We start from the raw sequence: 26,935 nt of genomic DNA, 5'->3' as shown, positions 1-26,935 counted from the left end.
ACCCCAGTGGGGACCCCCACCCTGATCCAGGACACCCTTCAGGGCAAACCAGCCGGCCCCCACCCATGCACCAGGCCTCTATGCTATATAGTAAAAGGGTAATATGCCTCCCAGCACCGGGATCAGCGGAGCCGAGAGGCCTCCCGGCACTGGGATCAGCATGACGGGGGCAGCACCCAAACCCCCTGATCGGCCTTGCTGTGTGTGTGACAGGGGGCAGCACCCCAACTCCCCCCCTCCACGGGCCCTGCTCTGTGTGTGACGGGGTAGAGCCATAACCTCCCCACCGGCCCTGCCCTGAGTGTGACAGGGTGCGGCACACCAACCCCCTGATCCGCCCTGCTCTGTGTGTGACAAGGGGCAGCGCCCCAACCCCCTGATTGGCCCTGCTCTGTGCGTGACAGGGTATGGAGCCCCAACCCCCCTGATCGGCCCTGCTCTGTGCGTGACAGGGGGCAGCGCCCCAACCCCCTGATTGGCCCTGCTCTGTGCATGACGGGGGTGGCGCCGCAACCTCCCCATCGACCCTGCCTTGAGTGTGACAGGGGGCGGTGCCCCAACCCCCAATCGGCCCTACCCTGAGCGTGACTGAGGGTGGCATCGCAACCTCCCAATCTGCCCGCCCTGCTCTGTGCATGACAAGGGGCGGCGCCCCAACTCCCCAATCAGCCCTGCTCTGAGCCCGACCAGGGGCTGCACCTAGGGATTGGGCCTGCCCTCTGCCAGCCGGGAGCAGGCCTAAGCCAGCCGGTCGTTATCTCCCAAGGGGTCCCAGACTTCGAGAGGGCCCAGGCTGGCCTGAGGGACCCCCTCTCCCCCCCGAGTGCACAAATTTTTGTACACCAGGCCTCTAGTTTATATAATAAAAGCCTAAGCAACCGTTACGGCGGAACGACCAGAATGACTGGTCACTGTGATGTGCACTGACCACCAGGGGACAGATGCTCTACCCCCTGGTGGTCAGTGCGCTCCCACAGGGGGAGCGCCGCTCAGCCAGAAGCCAGGCTCACAGCTGGAGAGTGCAGCGGCAGTGGTGGGAGCCTCTCCCGCCACCATGGCATCACTAAGGAGCAGCAAGCCAAGTGGTAAGGAGCAGTGAGAAGGCAGGCGGTAAGGAGCGAAGGGTCCTGGACTGTAAGAGGGATGTCTGACTGCTGGCTTAGGCCCGCTTCCCGGGTGTGGGGGGGGCCTCTGGACTGCGAGAGGGTGCAGGCCAGACTGAGGGCCCCCCCCACAGTGCATGAATTTCATGCACCAGATCTCTAGTCCTATATAATAAAAGCCTAATATGCTAAGTGTCCAGTCATCCAGTCAGCCATTCAACCAATCAGAGTGTAATATGCTAATGATATGCTAAGGCCACTGAACTGCTCGCTATGATGTGCACTGACCACCAGGGGGCAGACAGTCAACTGGTCGACCAGTTACTATGACATGCACTGACCACCAGGGGGCAGACACTTCGACCGGTAGGTTACCTTGCTGCTGGGGTCTGGCCAATTGGGACTGAGCAAGATGGGCTGAGCATGCCCTGGAGCCCTCCCGTGTCCCTCCCCAGCCCTGATCGTGCACCAGTGAGTCCCTCGGCCTGGCCTGCGCCCTCTCGCAATCCGGGCTGAGGGACACCCTGCCCCAAGTGCACGAATCTTGTGCACTGAGCCTCTAATCTTAAAATAATAATAATCAGTGCTTATTACCTGAATAAATTATACCTCAAAACTAATTTTTTAAAATGTAGTTATATGTAATATTTTTTTAAATTTTTATGTTTTTATTTATCTTATGAGAGGGAGGAAGGGAGAGATAGAAACATCGATGAGGGAGAATCATTGATTGGCTGCCTCCTGCACCACCCCACCCCCACCAGAGATCAAGCCCGCAACCCAGGTATGTGCCCTGACCAGGAATTGAACCATAACCTCCTTGTTCATATGTCATCACTCAACCACTGAACCATGCTGGCCAGGTTATGTAATATACCTTTCTTCAAAAAAAGTAAATTGAGTCCTACCAAAAGAACTAAAATGGAAATATACATATATAAATTTAAATGTAATACTAAGGAGCCAATTAACTGCCTCTCCCTACAGCTTCAGAGTGTCAAGACTATTGGTTTTTGTTTCCACTATTATTGTTCTGAGCTCTCCCCTCTCCAGTTCCTCATTTTATGTGGGATAATTAGGGATGTGAAAGATAAGAGGGACTTGTAGAGAATACCCCCAATGAACCCACTGAGCCACTTCTTACCTACTTCTCCTGCCTTCCACTTTTTTTTATTTTTTATTGATTTCAGACAGGAAGGAAGAGGGAGAGATAGAAATATCAATGATGAGAGAGAATCATTGATCAGCTGCCTCCTGCACACCTCCTACTGGGGACCAAGCCCACAACCCGGGCATGTGCCCTGACCGAGAATGGAAACATGACCTCCTGGTTCATAGGTTGACATTCAACCACTGAGCCATGCTGGCCAGGCAGCCTTCCACTTCTTTGGGCATGAAAAATTTATCCTAGGCCAACTGAAGACCTCTGGATACTTTTGAGGCGTTTCTTGGTGTGATAAGTGATATAAGAAATATATATATTTGGTCTTCATCCCTTTTTCCTGGCACAGAGTTCCTAAACCCTCTGTAATTTCCTGAGTGACAGAGACGAGAGAATCATCTTTGTTATCCATAAAATACCCCTTTCAACCATAATTTTATGCTAATAAGATGACTGGTAGCTGGGGGCCCCTGGATAGCTTCAGGATGGGGGCTAGTCACCAGAAAGACCAAGGCTTAATTAGAGGGTTGGAACTTTCAGCCCTACCTTGGGGGGGGGGGGGGGGAAGGAGATTGAGACAATCATCAATAGACGGTAATTTAATCAATCATAAGTTCTTATATAATGGAACCTTCGTAAAAACCTTACACAACTCAGTTTGGAGAGCTTCCGGTTTTGTGAACACATCAAGATGCTGGGAGGGTAGCATGCCAACCTGGAGAGGGCATGGAAGCTCCTTACCCATCCCAGATACCTCACCCTATGCATCTCTTCCATTTGTCTGTTCCTGAGTTATAATCTTTATAAGAAACTGGTAATGTAAGTAAAACATTTTTCTGAGTTCTGTGGGCCATTTTGGCAAATTATTGAACCTGAGAAGGAGCTATGGGAACCCCTGATGTACAGTTATGTGGTCAAAATTACAGGAGGTCAGGTGTAATTTCTGCATGGTGTTTGAAGAAATTGGTACTGAGCTCTTTAACTTTTGGGATCTGATGGCAACTCTGGATAGATAGTGTCAGAACTGAATTGAAATATAGGCCATCCAGTTGATTTTTGGAGAGTTGGAGAACTGGTTGGTATGAGGGGAAAAACACGTATTTGGTGTCCAAAGTGTTGTGAGTAAAAACAACTCAGCTCAGACTTTGCTAGTTCATTTTAGGTGATTCCAAGTAGTTACTTTTTAAAAAATTTGTATGACTCAATAGACCTTTGAGTGGAACATTGCTTCTGTTCATTCAATCAAATTAATCTCTAAAACAGGTTAGATATGATTTATTCATTCTATAAATATCACTTCCTCCAAGCCTCTGTATACATGTCCCCTTCTCAAAGGCCCTTCCTAACACAGCACACATGCACCACTACCCTTATACAGTTTTTCCTTCTTATTCCTTATCATTATAATTATAAAATATCTGCTAACTTGCCGCCTTTCCCCGACTAAATTGCAAATCCCAGGAGGTCAGGGACTTCATTCTATACACCACTGTTTCTTTAGTGCCTCTCTAGAACAGTGTCCAGCACACAGTTCTCAGTGGGTATTTACTGAATAAAAACAGTCTTCCATAAGAGAAAAGAAATTAAATACTTCCATCACATGAGACCACTTGAATAAAGTTTTATATGGAAAATAATATAATCAGTAAGTTTGATATTTTTCTCTTTAGTTCCTTTCATCAGATTTGAAGAGATGAAATATGTAAACCCCTTGGAAGAATGCTTAACATGGAATAAATAATAAACATCAGTTATTGCCATTAAAATTTCCAGAGCACTCAATTCAACACAGCAGGAACAGATAACTGTTTTGTCAGGTTAATCATTCCCTATAAAAGAAAATTATTACCTCTCTTGCACAGGTGAGAAAACTGAGAAAGACACATTAAATGTTTTACTTAAAATTATAGTTTGTAAAAAAAATTAAATACTAACAATAAAACTAATATTTACTGAATACTTTTTGTGCTCACAAGGTTCTTAAATGCATTAACTCATTTTCCCCTTACAACAACCCATCTGAGGTAGTTACTATTATCACAGATGAGAAAGGAGGCATAGAGGATAATAACTTCTCCAAGATCACAAATTTCTAAGTGGAAGAATCAAAATACAAACCAACTCAGGAGCCAGTTCTCTTTCCTGTTATATCCTTGTGATTCCAGGACTTAAGAATATCTATATTTCCATATGAAGAGAATCTATGTGGCAACATAATGTAATATTCCTTCAGAAGATTTACTTGTCTAAATTTAAAAATGCATTACTATAGATAATTCTCTTACTTTCATTTTTTTCAGGCTCTACATTCTTAGGTTCTGAATCATGAGTCACATCCACCTCTCCTTTCATTAGTATAGTGACATAATGGTAATTCTCCTTCTCAATGAAAGAATTCACAACCGAAGCAAAACGAACATTTTTCAGGTGAAGAGCTGCTTCTTCCCAGGTTTCCCTTTGAGCACATTCTTCCCAGCTTTCACTGGAAAACAGAAACATACTATTATATTCAATTCTATTCATTTAATTTACTTTTTGCCTAGATAATCCTAGTGTAAAGCAAAAATAACTGTAATTGGTTCATTCTTTAAACAATAAATCAAACCCTGCCTTTGACATTCTGTATATACTGTATCTAGTTATCAGGAGAGAAAAAGGACTTCATATTGAATAAAAAAAAAAAATGAACATTTAGGATGGTGGCCAGAAGGATGGTAGTGAGGGAGAGTGTGAATGAGGGAGCAAAAGGAGAGTGTGTGGACGTGTGGTGTGTGTGTATGTGTATGTGTATGTGTCTGAGTGAGGGACAGCTAGATCTTGCAGGACCTTCGAGGGCTAACGGACCAGGCTTCCCTAGCTGGACAGCCTCTGCTACTGCTGCAATCTCTCCCAGAGCACTGGCTGTGCCATCTTGAAGTGGAGAGCTGCTATGACTGGGAGCCCAGCCTCACCTCCACCAACGGGGCCCTCAGACACCACCCAGGATCCTACAGCTACTCTGGCCAGAGACCTGTTGCCTCAGCTGCCGACCCACGGACACTGGGAATCCAGCCTCCCCTCTGAGGGCTACTGTGAGTTCCAGAGCGAGCACCCCTCCTGCCAACCAGACCCTTTAGCCCTGGGCACCAAGACCGCACCAGCAGCCACTGCCCACCACTGCCTGAGGAGCAGCCGCTGTCCCGTGATCACCCGAAGGAGCAGTCGTCAACCAGCGACAGCATGAGGAGCTGTCGCCTTGCGACCACGAGAGGAACAGCCTCAGCTCACAACCGCCAGAAGAGCAGCTGACCTGCAAGCAGCCACCACTAACGATGGCCCGAAAAGCAGCCACCCTGCAAACGCGCAAGGAGCAGCCACCCCGGGAACTCCCAAGGGAGCAGCTGCCACCCGTAACCACATGAGGAACAGCAGCCCCATAACTGCCGAGGGCCAGCCACCACCTGTGACCACCCAAGGAGGAGCCACCTGACTACCATGTAAGGAGCAGCTGCCCAAGACTGCGTGAGGAGCGGCTGCCCCACGAGCAGCCGCTGCCCAAGACCACACGAGGAGCAGTGGCCCCTCAACCACACAAGGAGCAGCTGCCCCACGGCCACCCAAGGAGCAGCCACCACCCGCAACCGCCCGAGGAGCAGCTGCCACCCACGACCGGGCAACCTGCCACCAAGCACAAGCTGCAGCCACAGGCCCCACATGTCTCAACACCTAGAGCCTTTGGTGAGAGCAAAAATGGGGAGACAGAAGAACCCCCGCCAAAGGAAAGAAAAGAAGGAACAGCCAGAAAAGGAATTAATGAAACGGAGGCATGCAATGTGTCAGAAAAAAAGACTTATGCATAAGGGTCATACAGTTCATAAACTGGAGGAATGAGAAAATCAACAACCTATGTAAGAATCAGGAGAAAATAAAGAGTGATATCGCTACAATAAAAAACATTATGGACGTTTTCAACAGTGGACTAGGAGAAGCGGAAGACTAAATTACCAAATTAAAAGACAGGCAAGCAAAACACACCCAATCTGAACTAAAATTGGAGAAAAAAAGTCAAAAGACAGGAGAGCCTGAGGGAGCTTTGGGACAAATAAAACGAAGCAACATACGTATATAGGGGTGCCAGAAGGACAAGAGGAGGAGCCAGGGTTAGAAAACCTATTTGAAGAAATAATGTAAGAAAACTTCCCTGAATTGAGGAAGAAAAAAGCCACACAGAGAGTCCCAACCAAGAGGAACCCAAAAAGACCCACACCAAGACACGCCATAATTACAATGGCAACTGTTAATGACAAAGAGAGAATGTTAAAGGCTGCAAGAGAGAGACAGACAGTTACCTACAATGGATCTCCTATCACATTATCAAATGATTTCTCAACAAAAACACATCAGGCTAGAAAGGAATGGAAGGAAGTATACAAAGTGATGAAAAGCAAGGGACTGAATCCAAGAATACTCTACCCAACAAGGCTATCATTCAAAATTGAAGGGGAAATCAGGAGCTTCACAAACAAAAAAAGGCTAAGGAAGTTTATCAGCACCAAGGCAGCAATGCAGGAAATGCTAAAGGGACTGATGTAAAAAGAAGAAAAACAAAAGGGAAGAAGGAACATGGCACAAAAAATAAAAATGGCTATAAACAAGTACTTATCAATAACTTTAAACGTAAATAGCCTAACTGCTCCAATCAAAAAACACCAAGTGGTTGAATGGATAAGAAAACATGACCCATACATATGCTGTCTACAAGAGACCCACCTCAGAACAAGAAACTCACACAGACAAAGTGAAGGGATGAAAAATATCTTTCAGGAAAATAGAAATGAAAAAAAAAAAAAGCCAGGGTAGCAATACTTATATCTGACAAAATAGACCTCAAAGTGAAGGCCATAACAAGAAATAAAGGCGGCCACCTTATAATACTAAAGAGATCGATATAACAAGAGGATATAATTCTGGTAAACATATATGCACCCAATCCAGGAGCACCCAAATACATTAAAAAAACACTTCTGTAACATATCAAGGGAGAGATCGACAGCAATACGATCATAGTAGGGGACTTTAATACCCCATTAACATCACTAGATAAATCCTCTAGACAACAAATCAGCAAAGAAACAGCAATCCTAAATGACTCACAAGGTCAGATGGACTTAATTGACATCTTCAGAACATTTCATCCCAAAGCTACAGAATATACATTCTTCTCAAGTGCACATGAAACATTTTCAGATAGACCACATATTGGGTCATAGGCAAAGTCTCTCAAAATTCAAGAAGATTGAAATCATATCAAGCATCTTCTCAGACCACAATGGCAAAATTTTAGAAATCAACTAAAATAAAAACAATAAAAAAAATTCAAACACTTGGAGGCTGAATAGCATGCTATCCTATATACTAAAAGGGTAATATGCAAATTGACCCTAAAAGCAGAACGACTGGGAAAGACTGGTCACTATGATACACAATGACCACCAGTGGGAAAACGCTCAATGCAGAAGCTGCCCCCTGGTGGTCAGTGCACTCCCACAGGGGGAGCTCTGCTCAGCCACAAGCCAGGCTGATGGTTGCCAGCACAGCGGTGGTGGCAGGAGAGGCTCTAAGCAGCACTAAGGATGTCCGACTGCAGCTTAGGTCTGCTCCCTGCTGGCAAGTGGACATCCCCCAAGGGCTTCCAGGCTGCCAGAGGGGATGTCTGACTGCCAGCTTAAGCCCGATCCCCTGGGGAGCGGGCCTAAGCCAGCAGATGGACATCCTCCAAGGGGTCCCAGGCTGCGAGAGGGCACAGGCCGGCTGAGGGGACCCCACCCCCCCGAGTGCACAAATTTTTGTGCACCAGGCCTCTAGTTAAATAATAACTGGGTTACTGAAGAAAGCTAAGATGGTGGCATAGGTAAACACCTATACTTGCTGCTTCTCACAACCACATCAAAATTACAACTAAAAGGCAGAACAACTATCATCCTGAACCACAGGAAAGCTGGCAGAGTGGAAGTTCCACAACTAGAGAGATGAAGAAAGCACATTGAGACTGGTAGGCAGTGCGGAGGCGCAGAACGGGCTGGCACCCAGGTGTACAGCTTTTTCAATCGGGAGGGAGATACAAGCTCCAGCTTGCTCTGAACTCCAGTTCCAGGCGAGACTCTGGGTGACCCAGACTCATACAGGAGAAACTGGACTGTCTGGCATAGGGACAGGAATGCAAGGGCGGCTTTCTTTTAGAGGTGCTCACAGCAATCATTATTCCTGTGCAGGGAGGTGGGGATGCGGGGACCTCTCCAGTGCAGGGCTGACTGGCAGCCATTGCTGTTTGCTCCACCCTGGTGATTCCCTGAGACCCAGCCCCACCCAATTTACAACCCCATCCAAGCTGTGCACAGTGGCTTTTGCATATGAATGGCCTGTCCTTTCTCAGCCTAAAACCTGTCAAACAGGCAGCAGCTGGGTCAGGGAGCCCCAAAGCAATCAATCCAGCAGCAGCAGCCTGCCTTGTTACGAAGCTGGGCCTCGTCTGGGCACTTCCAAACCCAATACAAAGAGGAGGAATCTGAAGATCTCTCTATAGCTCCTGCTGGGTGGCCCCAGATAGTGGCTGACTCTGTATCTCCTTGGAGATTCAAGAGCCAGTGTACCCAGTGGTCAGTGTGAGACCATACTGGATTATAACTCTTCACATCCATAAGAGACACATTCCAGGGGCACACTCAGTGAGCACCAAAGCCCCACTGAACCAAGTCCTGCCCCTAAAGGGTGTCTCCTGCACAGCAGCTCTTCCAGTGTAAACATAGCTGGTACTCACAGCCAATCGGCCTGGAGGTCAATTCCTCCCAGTAATACCAACAGCAATCAAGGCTTAACTACAACAAAACTGTGCACACAGCCCACAAAGGGGTGCATCAAGAGCGTCCACCTCAGGTGACTGGGGAGGCTGAGCCACTGGGTCCTATAGGACACCTACCACACAAGGTCACTCTATCAACTCAAGGAGACTTAGCAGCAACCCAGTAGATAGAAACAAACACAGGGAAGCAGCCAAAATGCGGAGACAAAGAAACATGTCAAAAATGAAAGAAATGGATAAAAGCAAAATACTGGATATAGAGTTCAAAATCATGGTTATAAGGTTATTCAAAAATCTTCTAGAAACCTCCAAGGAACTTAGTGAGACCTTCAAGGATCTTAGTGAGAATGCCAAAAAAAAATAAAAGGGAAAAGGACCAGTCGGAAATTAGGCATACACTGACTGAAATAAATACAGAGATTCAACAGTAGACTAGAGGATCCCAAGAATAAAGTCAAAGATTTGAAACACAAGGAAGCAGCCCTAGCTGGTTTGGCTCAGTGGATAGAGCGTCAGCCTGCGGACTCAAGGGTCCCGGGTTCGATTCCGGTCAAAGGCATGTACCTTGGTTGCGGGCACATCCCCAGTAGGGAGTGTGCAGGAGGCAGCTGATCGATGTTTCCCTCTCATTGATGTTTCTAACTCTCTATCCCTCTCCTTTCCTCTCTGTAAAAAATCAATAAAATATATTTTTAGAAAAAAATAAAAGGAAGCAAAAAACACCCAACTGGAAAAGAAAAAAGGAAAAAGAATCCAAAAATATGAAGATAGTGTAAGGAGCCTCTGGGACAACTTCAAGCGTACAAACATCTGAATTATGGGGGTGCCAGAAGAAGAGAGAGAACAAGATATTGAAAACCTATTTCAAAAAATAATGACAGAAAACTTCCCCTACCTGGTGAAAGAAATAAACTTACAAGTCCAGGAAGCACAGAGAACCCCAAACAAGAGGAATCCAAAGAGGACCACACCAAGACACATCATAATTAAAATGCCAAGGGCAAAAGACAAAGAGATAATCTTAAAAGCAACAAGAGAAAAATAGTTAGTTACCTACAAGGGAAAACCCATAAAACTATCATCTGATTTCTCAACAGAAACTATGCAGGCCAGAAGGGAGTGGCAAGAAATATTCAAAGTGATGAATAGCAAGAACCTACAACCAAGATTACTCTACCCAGCAAAGCTATCATGTAGAACAGAAGGTCAGATAAAGAGCTTCACAGACAAGAAAGAGCTAAAGGAGTTCATCACCACCAAACCAGTATTATACGAAATGCTGAAGGGTATTCTTTAAGAAGAGGAAGTAGAAAAAGGTAAAGATAAAAAATTATGAACGAAGTGACAACAAATACATATCTATTAACAAGTGAATCTAAAAATCAAATGTATAAAAAATCTGATGAACAGAACAAACTGTAATAGAATCAGGGGCATGGAAAGGGAGTCTCGGGGGGGAAGAGGGTATGGGGTGCAGGAAGATATTGGACAAAGAGCTTACACCTATGGACGAGGACAATGCGGGCGGCGGGGGGCAGCAAAGGCCTGGGGAGGGGTGGGAACTGGGTGGAGGAGAGCTATAGGGGAAAAAAGAGGAACATTTGTAATAATCTGAACAATAAAGATTTTTAAAATAAATAAATAATAATTGGGTTACCAAAGAGATCAAAGAAGAAATTAATAACATCCTGAAGCCGTAGCTGGTTTGGCTCAGTGGATAGAGCATCAGCCTGCAGACTGAGAGGTCCCAGGTTCGATTCCAGTCAAGAGCATGTACCTTGGTTGCGGGCACATCCCCAGTGGGGGGTGTGCAGGAGGCAGCTGATCGATGTTTCTCTCTCATCGATGTTTCTAACTCTCTATCTCTCCCTTCCTCTCTGTAAAAAATCAATAAAATGTATTTTTTTTAAAAAAAAGGCCAAGAGACATATGAAAACATGCTCAAGACACTAATCATCCGAGAGATGCAAATCAAAATAACAATGAGGTACCATCTCACACCTGTCAGAATGGCTATTATCAACAAATCAACAAATGACAAGTGCTGGCAAGGATGCAGAGAAAAAGGAACCTTCTTGCACTGCTGGTGGGAATGCAAACTGGTGCAGCCACTGTGGAAAACAGTATGGTGTTTCCTCAAAAAATTAAAAATGGAACTTCCATTTGACCTAGTAATCCCACTTCTAGGGATATATCCCAAGAAAACAAAAACAACAGTCACAAAGGACATATGCACCCCTATGTTCACAGCAGCACAATTTACAATAGCTAAGATTTGGAAACAGCCTAAGAGACCATCATCAGATGAGTGGATTAGAAAACTGTGGTACATCTACACAATGGAATACTATGATGCTGTAAAAAAGAAGGAATTCTACCATTTGCAACAGCATGGATGGAACTGGAGAACACATTATGCTAAGCGAAATAAGTCAGTCAGAGAAAGATAAATATCACATGATTTCACTCATTTGTGGAATATAATGAACAACATAAACTGATGAACATAAATAGAACCAGAGTCATAGAAGCATCGAACAGACTGTCCAACCTATGAGGGAAGGCAGGGAGTGATAGGGTCAGAGATCAACCAAAGAACATGTATGCATGCATATGAGCATTACCAATGGACACAGATTGCGGGGGGCGGACGGGGGGGAGTGAGGGCATGTGCTGGGGGGTGGGGGCAGATGGGGAGAGATCAATGGGGAAAAAAGGAGACATGTAATATTTTTAAAAATAAAGAATTTAAATTATAAAAAAAAAAAGTGAACATTTAGTCAATTCAGTACTAGTTCAGATGCCTGCAACCAGAAGGCAGTTTAGTATATTAGTTAAGAGCACAGGCTTTGAAGTCAATTAGACCTAGGTTTGAGTTTGAAGTACATTACATCCTACCTTGGATAAGTAAAAAGAATAATGTTAGTTTTTCATGGGGTTGTTGTAAGTGTATCAAGAAGTGGACTATGTCTTTTGCCTATAGTCTCAGAATTTCAGTTTAAGCCTCAAAATTGAGAACAATAGGCAATATGCAACTCTAAATTACAAAGAGTACAGCAAAAGAGCAAACATGCCATGTGAACTCTAGGGTTTGCTAAGAAAGGCCAGACTACTCAGCCTACCCAGTCTACATTGAAAATCAGGAGATCTTTGGGAGGGAGGAAAGTTGTGAGTTTTCACCTTGGTAGGAATGTTTCTCTTCATCCTGATGAGAGGCCAACTCTGCCCCCAAATCAAGTGAGGGGCACTCCAGGAGAATTAGTCCTAGAGACTGGGTGTGACTCCCAAGAAGGAGATACTGGTCATGTCACTCCCCTGCTGAAGACATGCATGGTGAGTTGCAGAAACTCAAAGGCCGATCTCAATGCACCAGAGTAGAGGTGGCAGGAGGGTTAAGAGCCCTTGGTGTGTAGGGATGCATGTGACACAGAAGCTGATTCTTATCCCCACTTCGGAAATTTGGAAGGAAAGAGACTGGCTAGAGCAGCCCACAATAATTGAGCAAGGAAAAAGGGCAGCAGTGAACACATTATTCCCATTGTGAATTTCCTATGGGCCAAGCAGATGCTGCAACAGACTGCTGGGGACCCCAGCAGAAAGAAAATGTAGGGTGGTGTGCTAAAAGCAAGAGCTAGCAGAGGGGAACCAGTGTCATAATAAGTCAGTCACCTATGTCAGGGAATTGTGTGGTGTAGAAATCCTTGAAAGACTTCCAGACAACCAACAATCATATCCTGAGAAAGAGAGCACACAGATGAATAATGCATCCAGAGAGCACCAATTGATGGATTACAGCAGCACCAGTCCTTAAAAGGTTTGCCCACTTCCCTCCTTCCCCAATATACTTCCCCAATGTAGAAGTAAAGAAATTAGAAACAGTGAGGAGTAAATGAAAAAGAGCAAAACAATGGCTCATACCTCCTTTCCCCATCATAGATCAGAGATAAATACTTGAAAGTGGATCATAATTGCCAAAATGTGATTTATTTTTATAATCAAGAGACAGGAAAACAACAGAATTTACAGGAAATATCATGAAGCAGCAGAAATAGGAAAGACAAATTATGTTTGAAAACAACAGGAGAAAATAAAGCCATTTCCTGTGGGGTTTTTTCCCCTAAAATTTAGCCCACTCAGTATACCAGTTATATAAAGATAAGTAAAAACATACATGTCAAGAACTTAGCATGATATCTAGCACTTAGTAAAACTCATTACAGTCCAATGTTGGCTCGTATCAGTCAATAATTCAGTCAAGATTTCAATATTATCTTGTGTTATTGTTAAGATTGCTATCTCTAGCCATTTCTCTAGTAATTATACATTCTAAGTAGAGCTTAGACAAAGTTATATGGTATGCCTTCTGGGCAACTTGCTTCTTAATCTAGAAATTTTATTATTTATTAACTGATGATCTACCTTAATTCCCTGAAAATTATAAACTTACAGATGCTCTTTAAATTCTGAAGACCATTAAAAAATTCCACATGGTAAAGATCATAAGAATTCCACAGTTTATAAAGAACAAAGTCTGTTAAAAGGCACTAGGATCAGAGCATTTGAGATCTTGCTCTCCAGCAAATATCATGTTTGGCTCAAATAAACTCATAAAATTTCTCAAAAAAAAAAAAAAAAAGAAAAAAGCACTAGGATAATTTCCCTACTTCTACCATTTTATAAAAAAATAGGTGAACCAGAGGATTCTAAAATGTTGGCGGAGTAAGTGGAAGCTACACTAACACTCTCCCAGGGCCAAACTGGAAATACAATTAAATTACAGGAAAAACTACCCTGAAAAATCAACTGAAGACTAGCTGGAGAGACCCTGAAAATCAAAGATGGAAAGTGAAGACCACATAGAGACTGGTAGGAAGGGCAGAGGTGTGAAAGGGCTGGCTGGACTCCCACAGACAGCAGCTGAAGTTCCTGAGGGGTATCTCAGCTGTGGGGGTTCCCACTGAGAGCTCTGGGGTCTAATCCCCAAGCTGGGCTCCCCAGCCCAGAGCACCAGAGTGAGAAAGGTGCCCACTTAACATCTGGCTGTGAAAAGGAGCAGGACTGCTGTCTGCCAACAAGAGATGGCTGGAAATGCAGGCACCGTCTTAAAGGGCCAGTGCACAAAATTTCATGTGCAGCCACTCTCCTTAAGCTCCGGCAAAGGGAGCAGAATGGACTAGAGCAGTGTGAGCAAAAGCCAGGACTTGGTGCACTGGGGTTGGAGCTCAGAGAGCAGCCACCCCAGCCTGCTGTGCTGAGTTGTTCCCTCACCATTCCCTCATGCTGCACAAGAGATTTTTCTCAGGCAGACCTTTGCTATTCAGGCAGTTTTTGCCTGAGGGGAAGGCAATTGCCTCACCCTGTTGGAAGACCTCTCACTCCACCCTGTAGTCCAAGCATGTTAAACTCAAAGGCTAACAGGGGCCAAATAAACAAGGTTTAAGTTTATGTGAGCCGCAAAAAAACAAAAGCTTCTATTTTCATAAAAAGTAGGTTTATATCTATAGAGACATGCTGAATACAAAGGGCTAAAGTAAATGAGTAATCATTAACATAAAATAACAGAACATTTTAATAAAAATTAATATTTTTTATTGAACATTAACTTACCAGACCCTGAATAACTGCACAAATTAGTAAGTGTAAAGCAAATAAACCTATTTTTCTTGTTCTCCGAAAGCAAAATATTTCCTGTTGCACACACCAAACAAGTCAGTTCAAGATTAATGACATGGCAAGTGGCTGCTAAAATATTCACTGCTAGTATTAGTGAAGAGAAATGGTGCGCCTGCATGTAAGACATGTAAGGGAAATGATTGCAACATGATTATAGTAATCATCATTAGCGAGCATTGTAGTTCATTATTAATAACTATGTATAACAGGTTATTGTAAAAATTAAGTTACGAAATTTTCATTAAAACGTTTCTTACATACTATCATATTGGCTGGGCCACAAAAATATTTGTTGTGGGTTGCATATGGGCTGTGAGTTTGACATGCTTGCTGTAGTTGATAGCCTGAGGCTAATCAAGTCTGAGTGTCAATGTGACTGCAGGCAGAGGCAGGTCTCTGGAGGCTTTAAGTATTTGTGTGATCCAATCCTGGGCACGAAATTAGGAAAAGCAGATGGTGATTCACACCGTGGTTCTTTCCAAAGGCACCAAGCCCCCACAGAGGGAGCCACAACCTGTGGGCTGCTGATAGCTCGAAACAGTCACAAACAGCATCTGATGTTGTTCTGCACTAGAGATTGGGAGGCGTAGCAGATCTACCTAATAGGTAGCCAAAATGGGGAGACAAAAAGAAACTCCAAATGAAAGAACAAGAGAATTTTACAGAAGAAGAGCTAAACGAAATGGAGATAAGAAATTTATCAGACATAGTGTTCAGAATAATGGTGGCAGAGATGCTCACCAATATGAATAAAGATATAAAAACTATGAAGAATGACACAGCACTAATAAAGAGCACATTGGAAGGAATACACAGCAGATTAGGGGAAGCCAGTGATCGGATCAGTGAATTAGAAGACAGGAGAGGAAAAAATCACTCAATCAGAAAACCAAAAAGAAAAAAAACAAAATTTAAAAACAGGGGACAGCTTAAGGGAGCTGTGGAACAACCTGAAACATTATAATATTAACATCATTGGAATACCAAAAGGAGATGAAAGTTAGCAAGGGATAGAAAACGTGTTTGAATAAATAATGGCAGAAAACTTCCCTAACCTGGTGAAAAAAAGTCACACAAGTTCAGGAGGCACAAAGAGTCCCAAGCAAGAAGAACCCTAAAAGGCCCATGCTCTGACACATCATAATTAAAATGCCAAAAATTAAAGACAAAGAGAGAATCTTAAAGGCAGCAAGAGAAAAGCGAACTGTTACCTACACAGGAGTTCCCATAAGACTGTCACCTGATTTCTCATCAGAAACTCTACAGGCCAGAAGGGAATGGCATAATGTATTCAAAGTAATGAAAAGCAAGGATCTGAAATCAAGATTACTATATCCAACAAGACTATCATTCAAAGCTGATGGTGAAATAAAGAGCTTCCCAGACCAAAAAAAAAAAAGGTTAAAGGAGTATATAATCACCAAACAAGCATTGCAAGAAATTCTAAAGAGATTGCTGTAATGAGAAGAAATAGAGAAAGAAACATAGGTAATGGCAATAAATAAGTACCTATCAAACAATAACCTTAAATGTAAAAGGGTTAAGTGCTCCAGTCAAAAGACCTAGGATAACTGAATGGATTCAAATACGTGACCCACTTATGTGCTATCTACAAGAGACCCAACTCAGAACAAAAGACTCACACAGGATGAGAGTGAAGGGATTGAAAAAAAACTTCAATGCAAATAGAAACAAAAAAAAGCTGGAGTAGCAACACTCATATCAGACAAAATAGACTTCAAAATGAAGGCCATCAAAAGAGACAACAAAGGTCACTACATAATATTAAAGGGATCGATGCAACATGAGTTTATAAACCTGATAAACATATTTGCACCCAATACAGGAACACCTAAATGTATATTTAAAAAAAAAAAAAACTAGAGGAGTTTAAGGGAGGGATTGACAGCAATACAGTCATAGTAGGGGACTTTAATGCCGGGAGCCGGTCCATGCTTGCTGTTTCAAAGGACCTGGCATATATGGCATACTGTTCTTAAAATGTTTTGCTCACCTTCTTGGCACTATGTGTTTTAACCAAGGTCTCCTCTCTGAGAAAGGTTGTTTCCCCAGGTAGGGATTTTCCCCTGAAGTTAGGGAGGGAATAAAACCCCTCAACTAAGTGCCAGGCGGGTAATTAATCACTTTAACTAAGAACAATCATGCTTAAGCTACATAATCTTTACTCCCTGGAATGGAGATAAGAAACGCCCTAACCTTTGTAATAGAGATTGATAGGATTGAATCAACTGGTATAAATACAGATGTAACAAGACAGAAAGAGACAGAACTTAGGAGACAGAACTTAGAAGACAGCACCTAGAGACGGGGGAGCTTCGCTGGAGAGAGCATGGCAAGGGATCCTGGACGGAAACTGGAGACGGAACCTAGGGACAGAGCCTAGAGACAGAACATGGCAAAAGATCCTGGACTGAACCTGTCTATAGAACATGGCAAGAGAACCTGACTAGAACCTGGTGACTGAACCTGGCTGGAGAACCTGGACAGAACCTGGCTGGAGATCCTAAGCAGAACCTCTCTGGAGATCCAGACCAGAACTTGGCTGGAGATCCTGGCTAGGCTGCTGATCAACTGAACACTGTCTCCCTGTCCTTCCTTCTTCGCCGACTCCGTCTACGCCTTTGGGAACCCCTGGACCCGCTGGACCCCCCTATAGAGGATAAATAGGGTAAGAAGGTGGATAGTACAGAACTTAGATTGAGAAGATGTGCCATACTGAGTCCAAAGAAAGAAGACTCTGTATTGACCTTTAGATTAAGAAGATGTGCCATACTGAGTCTAAAGAAATAAGACTGTATTGATCTTTTAACACATATGCTTGCCCCAGCGGGTCCAGGGGTTCCCAAAGGCGTAGACGGAGTCGGCAAAGAAGGAAGGACACAGAGACAGTGTTCAGTTGATCAGCAGCCTAGCCAGGATCTCCAGCCAGGATCTCCAGCCAAGTTCTGGTCTGGATCTCCAGAGAGGTTCTGCTTAGGATCTCCAGCCAGGTTCTGTCCAGGTTCTCCAGCCAGGTTCAGTCACCAGGTTCTAGTCAGGTTCTCTTGCCATGTTCTATAGACAGGTTCAGTCCAGGATCTTTTGCCATGTTCTGTCTCTAGGCTCTGTCCCTAGGTTCCGTCTCCAGTTTCCGTCCAGGATCCCTTGCCATGCTCTCTCCAGCGAAGCTCCCCCGTCTCTAGGTGCTGTCTTCTAAGTTCTGTCTCCTAAGTTCTGTCTCTTTCTGTCTTGTTACATCTGTATTTATACCAGTTGATTCAATCCTATCAATCTCTATTACAAAGGTTAGGGCGTTTCTTATCTCCATTCCAGGGAGTAAAGATTATGTAGCTTAAGCATGATTGTTCTTAGTTAAAGTGATTAATTACCCGCCTGGCACTTAGTTGAGGGGTTTTATTCCCTCCCTAACTTCAGGGGAAAATCCCTACCTGGGGAAACAACCTTTCTCAGAGAGGAGACCTTGGTTAAAACACATAGTGCCAAGAAGGTGAGCAAAACATTTTAAGAACAGTATGCCATATATGCCAGGTCCTTTGAAACAGCAAGCATGGACCGGCTCCCGGCACTTTAACACCCCCCTGACTTCACTGGATAGATCTTCTAGACAAAAAATTAACAAGGAAACAGTGGCCGAAACCGGTTTGGCTCAGTGGATAGAGCGTCGGCCTGCAGACTGAAAGGTCCCAGGTTCGATTCCGGTCAAGGGCATGTACCTTGGTTGCGGGCACATCCCCAGTGGGGAGTGTGCAGGAGGCAGCTGTTCGATGTTTCTCTCTCATCGATGTTTCTAACTCTCTATCTCTCTCCTTTCCTCTCTGTAAAAACTCAATAAAATATATTTTTTTTAAAAAACCAAAAAAACAAGGAAACAGTGACTGTAAATGTTACACTGGATTAGATGGATTTAATTGACATTTATAGACCATTCCACCCAAAGGTATGAAATATACATTCTTCTAGAGTGCACATGGGTCATTCTCAAAGACAGACCACATACATGTTAGGGCACAAAACAAGTCTCTACAAGTTCAAGAAAATTTAAATCATATCAATCATCTTCTCAGATCACAATGGAATAAAATTAGAAATCAACTAAAACAATTACACCCAAAAACATTCAAACACATGTAGGCTAAATAGCATGTTATTAATCAATAAATGGTTTACCCAAGAGATCAAGAAAGAAACCAAAAACTTCCTGGAAACAAATTAAAATGAGCACACAAAATCTATGGGACACGGTGAAAGCAGTCCTAAAGGGAAATTCATAGCACTACAGGCCTACCTCAAGAAACAAGACAAATCCTTTATAATAAAAGGGTAATATGCAAATTGACACTAATGGCAAAACCGGGAATGACTGGGAACGACCCGTCACTATGACACGCACTGACCACCAAGGGGCAGATGCTCAATGCAGGAGCTGCCCCCTGGTGGTCAGTGCACTTCCACAGGGGGAGCGCTGCTCAGCCAGAAGCTGGCTCATGGCTGGCCAGCGCAGCAGCGGTGGTGGGAGCCTCTCCCACCTCTGTGGCAGCACTAAGGATGTTGGACATCCCCTGAGGGCTCCCAGCTGCCAGAGGGATATCTGACTGCCGGCTTAGGCCCGATCCCCCCAGGAAGTGGGCCTAAGCTATCAGTCGTACATCCCCCAAGGGGTCCTAGACTGTGAGAGGGCGCAGGCCGGGCTGAGGGACCGGCCCTCCACCCCCGAAGTGCACAAATTTTCGTGCAGGCCTCTAGTTAATAATAAATCACAACTTAAAGAATTAGAAAGAGAACAACAAGAAAAGCACCGAGTAAGTAGATAGAAGAAAATAAATATTAGAGCAGAAATAAATGACATAGAGGCTAAAAATACAATCTAAAAAAATCAATGAAACCAAGAGCTGGTTCTTTGAAAAGATAAACAAGATTTATGAACCATTAGCCAGACTCATCAAGAAACAAAGAGAGAGTCCTAGCGAGTCTCCACAACTGTCTCCTTGTGGTGTGATCCTCGAGCCTCTTCCCGTGGCAGCAGCAGCTGCCACGGTGGCAACAGGAGGGAGCAGAAGCGAGCAGGCAGCAGGCTCTATGGAGAGCGGCGGATGCCGGAGCAGAGGTAGCGCTTCCTCCACAGTACCCGGGCTCCAGTGACCCATGCTCTTGCCTTGCCCCATGTCGGAGCGGCTGCCGGTTCCAGGACTGACCGGCCTCGCTGCCCACCCCGCGCCACTGCCTCACCTCCCGACAACCCTGCACCCGACTCGCCTGGGTCCTACTTCCCGGGGGGGTGGCGGTGTCTGGAGGAGAATCGGCCACCAGAGCTCACCTCTATGATGAAGTTCAAGCTCAACCAGACACGGACCTACAACCACAAGGGCTTCAAGAAGTGGGCATCTGGCCTGTGCTTCTGGACCAAGCAGGAGGACAAGGTGTTATTGGTGAGCAGTAGTTGGTACCCAGACAAATGGGCGAGGAGGAGCCTGGCAGTGCTGTGATGAGGGAGGTTTATAAAGAGGCTGGAGTCAAAGGAAAATTGAGCAGACTCCTGGGCATATTAGAGAACCAAGATCAAAAGCACAGAACATATGTCTATGTTCTTATTGTCACTGAAATATTAGAAGATTGGGAAGATTCTGTTAATATAGGAAAGAAGAGAGAGTGGTTCAAAGTAGCAGATGCCATCAAAATTCTCCAATGTCATCAGCCTGTGCATGCAGAGTATCTGGAAAAACTAAAGCCGGGCTGTTCTCCATCCAATGGAAATTCCACAGTCTCTTCTCTCCCAGATAATAACACCTTGTTTGTAACTGCTGCACAGACCTCTGGCTTGCCATCTACTATAAGATAGAATGGGAGGTCATCTTCCACCATGTGCAATCTCATGGGAGAGGCTTCTTTATTTTCCTTGGCAAACATCTGAATGATGCTTGCAAACTGTCTGAATTTGCAATACAAGGTTTTCAAACAATTTGCATGTTTTCCAGATGCTTTTGAATCTTTTTTTTAATAGTGTAAAATATTTTAATAAGCCAAAGCCATGTGGAGTGTTTTTTAGATGCCTTAACTGTGCCCCCGACCCCATCCCACCCTCCGTGTTATTTTGGTTGTCATTTTTTTCAGTTTTTTGTCCATTTGATGTCAGTCTGTAGTTTCTGTCAGATCACCTTACTTGTGGGTTTTACCCCCAAATTGTTTTCTCATTCACAGCATTAATGTATTCAACAAATCCTTCTGTTGTGGAAATTTACAAAAATAATTCTTGATGTTATAGGAAAACTTTTTCATAGTAAAAAAAAAAAACAAAGAAAGAGGACCCAAATAAATAAGATCAGAGACGAAAGCAGAGAAGTAACAACTGATACCACAGAAATACAAAGACTGTAAGAAAATGCTGTAAACAACTATATGCCAACAAGCTGGACAATGTGAACGAAATGGACAAGTTCCTAAAAAATAAATAAATAAAAAAATACAATCTCCCAAAACTGAATCAGAAAACCTGAATAGGCCAATAACAACTGATAAATAGAAGCAGTAGTAATAATAATAATAAAAAAACAACTCCCAGCAAACAAAAGCTCTGGTCCTAACTTCACAGGAGAGTTTTACCAAAGCTTCAAAAAATAACTAACACCTATCTTTCTCACACTATTCCAAAATATCCAAGAAGAGGAACACTCCCAAGCTCTTTTTATGAGGCCAACATTATCCTAATTCCAAAACCAGATAAAGACACTACAAAGATAACTACAAGCCCATATCCCCAATGAACACAGATGCTAAAATCCTCAACAAATTATGATCAAATCAGGTCTAGAAATATATTAGAAAGAGTATACACCACAACCAAGTGGGATTTATTCTAGGGATGCAAGGCTGGTATAATATTCTGCAAATCAATAAACGTGATACATCACATAAACAGATTGAAAGACCAAAATCACATGATCATAACAGTAAACACAGAAAAAGCATTTGACAAAATCCAACACCCATTCTATATAATAAAAGGCTAATATGCAAATTGTCCCCTCGACCTGGAATTCAACCAGGAAGCAGGGCCGGCCAGCCAACTGCCTGCGGCCCCTCCCCCCGCTGGCCTGGCCCCATCAGCCCTGATTGGAGCAGGCCAGCCGGACCCCACCTGTGCACAAATTTGTGCACTGGGCCTCTAGTTTTTGATAAAAACTCTCAGCAAAGTGGGACTAGAGAATCATATCTCAACATAATAAAGGCCGTATATGACAAATCTACAGCCAACGTCATAGTCAATGGGCAAACACTAAAACCATTTCCCCTAAGAACAGGAACAAGACTGGGATGCCCACTTTCCCCTGAAAGTCCTAGCCACAAAGATCAGATAAGAAGAAGAAATAAAAGGCATCCAAATTGGTAAGGAGAAAGTAAAACTCTCATTATTCGCGGATGACATATTGTATATAGAAAACCCTAAAGACTCCACACACAAAAAATACTAGCTTTAAAAAAGGAATTTGGCGATGTAGCAGGATATAAAATTAACACTCAGAAATGGATGGCATTTTTATATACCAATAATGAATTCTCAGAAAGAGAAACTCAACAAACAATCCCATTTACCACTGCAACAATAACAAAACACTTAGGAATAAACTTAACCAAGGAGGTAAAAGTCTTGTACTCAAAAAACTACAGGATGTTGAAAAAAGAGATAGAGGAAGACATAAGCAAGTAGAAGAACATAGTGTGTTCATGGATTGGTAGAATTAACATCTTTAAAATGTCCATACTATACCCAAAGCAATCTACAGATTCAATGCAATCCCTATCAAAATACCAGAACTAGAATACTCCAAAAAATTTCTACAGAACCAAAAAAGTCCCCGAATAGCCACAGCAATCTTGAGAAAGAAGAGTTGGACGGATCACAATACCAGATATCAAGTTATACTACAAATCCACTGTAATCAAAACAATCTGGTACTGGCACAAGAACAGGTATATAGATCAATAGAACAGAACAAAGACCCCAGAAATCAACCCAAGCCATTATACTCAATTAATATTTGACAAAGGAGGCAAGAACATACAATGGAGTCAAGACAGTCTCTTCAATAAATGGCACTGAGAAAATTGGACAGATACATGCAACAAAAATGAAAGTAGAACACCAACTTACACCATACACAAGAATAAACTCAAAATGGATAAAAGACTTAAAGTCATGAAACCATAAAAATCCTAGAAGAAACCATAGGCAGCAAAATCTCAGACATCTCTCATAGCAATATGTTTACCCACACATCTCCTAGGGGCAAAGGAAAAGTAAGGAGAAAATAAACAAATGGGATGACATCAAAATTAAAAGCTTCTGCACAGCAAAAGAAACCATCAACAAAATGAAAAGGGAGCCCACTGTATGGGAGAACATATTTGCCAATGGTACATCTAACAAAGGGTTATTATCCAAAATATATAAGGTACTCATACAACTTAACAAAAGGAAGACAAACAATCCAATTAAAAGATGGGCAAAAGATCTGAATAGACACTTCTCCAACGAGGTCATACAAAAAAATGCTCAAAGTCACTGATCATCTGAGAGATGCAAATTAAAATGACAATGAAGTATCACCTCACACCTGTCAGAATGGCTACCATCAACAAATCAACAAATGACAAGTGCTGGCAAGGATGTGGAGAAAGGGAACCCTACTACACTGCTGGTGGGAATGCAGACTGGTGCAGCCATTATGGAAAATAGTACGGAGTTTCTCAAAAAATTAAAAATGAAACTGCCATTTGACCCAGTGATCCCACTTCTAGGAATATATCCTAAGAAACCTGAAACACCAACAGAAAAAATATATGTACCCCTATGTTCATAGCAGAGCAATTTACAATAGCTAAGATCTGGAAATAGCCCAAGTGCCCATCAGTAAATGAGTGGACCAGAAGCTGTGGCACATTTACACCATGGTTTACTCTGCAGCTGTAAAAAAGAAGGATCTTTTATCCTTTGAGACAGGATTGGAGGGACCTGGAGAGTATTATGCTAAGAGAAATAAGCTAGTCAGAGAAAGACGAGTATCACATGATATCACTCATATTTAATGAACAAAATAAACTGATGAACAAAATAGATCCAAGGGAATTAGAAACATGGACAACAACGGACAGCAGAATCTCAGAGGGAAAGGGGGGGGGGGAATTAACCAAAGAACTTATATGCATATATGCATAATCCATGGACACAAACAACAGGGTGGTGAAGGCCTAGGGTGGGGGCGGGGGGCAGTTAGAATGGGTCAATGGGGGAAAAAGGAGGACATATGTAATACTTTCAACAATAAAGAAATAGGTGGACCCATATTCTTCAACATACCATGGGTCAGCGTTAGAGATTTGAAAATTTTATTAACCTTTGAATTGCCTCTAAACTGCCCATCTTTGTCTGATATAACAACAAATCACAGAACGCCAAAGCAGCCCTAACTGGTTTGGCTCAGTGGATAGAGCCTCGGCCTGCGGACTTAATAGTCCCAGGTTCGATTCCGGTCAAGGGCATGTATTTGGCTGTGGGCACAACCCCAGTAGGGAGTGTGCAGGAGGCAGCTGATCAATGTTTCTCTCTCATTGATGTTTCTAACTCTCTATTCCTCTCTTTCCTCTCTGTAAAAAAATCAATAAAATATATTTTTTTAAAAAAAACAAAAAAACAGAACGCCAAAGCAAAGAGGGACTTTCAAGAGTACTTCGTTGTCCTTCTGCATTTTAAAGATGGGGAAACTGAGACTCAGAAAGTTTCACTGGTCCGCAACTGGACAATATATCTGCGTACGTTTAAATTACCGGTAAACAGCGCAAATGTCTTAACTGGCAACGCGGGCCTGCTCGAGGTTTATAAACACCGTTTTCGTTTCTTTTCTGTGGAAGCACTAAGAAAAACACATCTCACAAACCAACCAGTAAGCCGGCACGGAGATGAAGGCACTCGGCGAGGACCTCCTTTCTCCCCCTTACCCAGCTCCGCGTCCCCTGTCGGCCGGCGCTCGCGAGCTCCGAGAAAAGCAAAGGGTGCATGCGCGACAAAGGACGCAGCGCGGCACAGAGAACCGGCTGGTCCTCTCGGGCGCGTCCCGCCTCCCCCGGCCGCCCAGGTGGCCGCTTACCCGAACTCCAAATGACCCCCGGGAAGTTGGAAACTCCCAGCGCCAAATGACCCCTTCCTCTTTCCCAGGAGGACACAGCGAGGGTGCCTGCAGCTAGTCACCACTACGCCCACCCCGACTCCAGGCCGGTGGGCTCGCAGCTCGGCGCCGGCCGGCATGGCGCAGGAGGACCGCGAGCCCCTCCTACTGACGCTCGCCCCGCCCCCAGGGCCGCACCAATCCCGTCCTGCGCCGGCTGCGCGCCACGCCCCGTCGCCCCCCCCCCCCCGTCAGGCTCCGTGTCTGGTCACCGGGGGTTACAGCTTGTGAAGCACAGCAGTTGCTCTCAAAAGGACTGTGCAGGTCTTCGTTTTTACTAATGACACTTTCTTTTGCGCTTTCAACATGCTTTACTCTCAGTCCTCCAATCGATGCATTTCCCAGGCACCTGCTTTTATAGAACTGTACCTTTGCACATCCTATTCTTTTTTCTTCAATCTTCACACAGTAAACTCATTCTCACTCTAGTTCAAATCAGTGTGGTACCAGGGCAAGGCACATAAAGTAGAAACACTCTAATATAAATAAAAATATCTCAAATCATGGGGGGAAATAGGACTAAACAATAAGTTGTTCTGGGAGTTTGTAACCTATTTGGGAGAAAAAAACAGACACTTCCAGTTACCTACCTTTGACCAACACAAAATCCCAGTTGAATCAGGGTTATAATTAAAACAAACTAAAATTCTCTCTCTTTATGGGGAGTGTTAATTTTTTTAAAATTATCATAGCCCTAGCCGGCTTGGCTCAGTGGATAGAGCGTCAGCCTGCGGACCGATGGGTCCCAGGTTCGATTCCGGCCAAGGGCGCATGCCTGGGTTGTGGGCTCGATCCCCAGTAGGGGGTGTTACAGGAGGCAGCCGATCAATGATTCTCTCTCATCATTGATGTTTCTATCTCTCTTTCCTTCTCCCTTCCTCTCTGAAATCAATAAAGAAATATATTTTAAAAAGATAAATAAATAAAAATTATCATAAATTGTTTTACTTCTACCAAAGTAATGTGCACAGAATTTAACAAGGTCAAATGGCACCAAAAAAAAAAATGGCAACAAGAACAATTTTACCCTCTAATTCTCTTTCCAACCACTTCCAATTCTTTAAACTGTTATTTTTATACATATTTACATTATTACTACATTTTTTAAAGTATATTTTTTTATTGATTAAAGAGAGGAAGGGAGAGAGAGCCAGAAATAGAAACATCAATGATGAGAGAGAATCATTGATCAACTGCCTCCTGCATGGCCCCCACTGGGGACCAAGCCTTCAACCAAGTCATGTGCCCTTGGCCAGAATCAAACTTGGGACCCTTTAGCCACAGGCCAATGCAATGCTCCATCCACTGAGTCAAACCAGCCACGGCTATTACTACATATTTTTAAGAAATATATTTATTCTGAATTTTGTAATGAAATGTGGTGTTTGGGGTGCAGACTTCTTCTTGTGGGTCCTTGTCTGACGAAGTTGAAGAATAAATTCATGGACTAACATATTTCTTTAATACAAGTGTAGGAGTTTATTGGAAGCATATACAAACTCCATCTGTCCAGGGGGGCCCCCAAATAGGAAAAGCCTCCTCTCTCTCTCTCTCTCTCTCTCTCTCTCTCTCTCTCTGGAAAAAAAAAAATCCAAAATCTAAAATCTTTCTTGTGTCCCTTTGTCTCCAGTTTATATATGCTGCAGTTCTCTGTCTGAACCTGATCCTTTTTAATTGGTTCCTTTCCTTAATTTAGGACCCCCGTGCTTTCCTCATTGGTCACTCTGTTATCCTATCTAATAAAAGAGAAACGTGGTAATTGGCGTACGACCGCTACCCTTCCCATTGGATAATCAGCAAGATATGCAAATTAACTGCCAGCCAAGATGGCGGCCGGCAGCCAGGCAGCTTGAAAATAACATGAGGCTTGCTTGCTTCAGTGACAGAGGACTCCAACATTCCCTGCCTGCCTTGCCGGCCT

At 43.7% G+C, this 26,935-nt stretch overlaps 1 protein-coding gene and 1 pseudogene across 1 annotated transcript in view; one reads left to right on the top strand and one right to left on the bottom strand.

Annotated features, from left to right (window-relative positions):
• NUDT15 (nudix hydrolase 15) overlaps positions 1–25,137 on the bottom strand; it is a 31,150-nt gene extending 6,013 nt beyond the window's left edge. The window contains exons 1-2 of the mRNA XM_059684498.1: positions 24,937–25,137; positions 4,551–4,747 (exon numbers count right to left, since the gene is read on the bottom strand). Coding sequence (XP_059540481.1) covers positions 4,551–4,747; positions 24,937–25,094 — 355 coding nt within the window. The 5' untranslated portion in view covers positions 25,095–25,137. The remainder of the gene's footprint in view (positions 1–4,550; positions 4,748–24,936) is intronic.
• Positions 20,116–20,883, top strand: LOC132226317 (diphosphoinositol polyphosphate phosphohydrolase 2-like; annotated as a pseudogene).
• Positions 25,138–26,935: the final 1,798 nt, after the last annotated feature.

Source organism: Myotis daubentonii, chromosome 2 (genome assembly GCF_963259705.1).
Source record: "Myotis daubentonii chromosome 2, mMyoDau2.1, whole genome shotgun sequence".
NCBI classification, from domain to species: domain Eukaryota; kingdom Metazoa; phylum Chordata; class Mammalia; order Chiroptera; family Vespertilionidae; genus Myotis; species Myotis daubentonii.
Note: the sequence above shows the minus strand (reverse complement) of the source record. Positions and strands in the feature narration are given on the sequence as shown.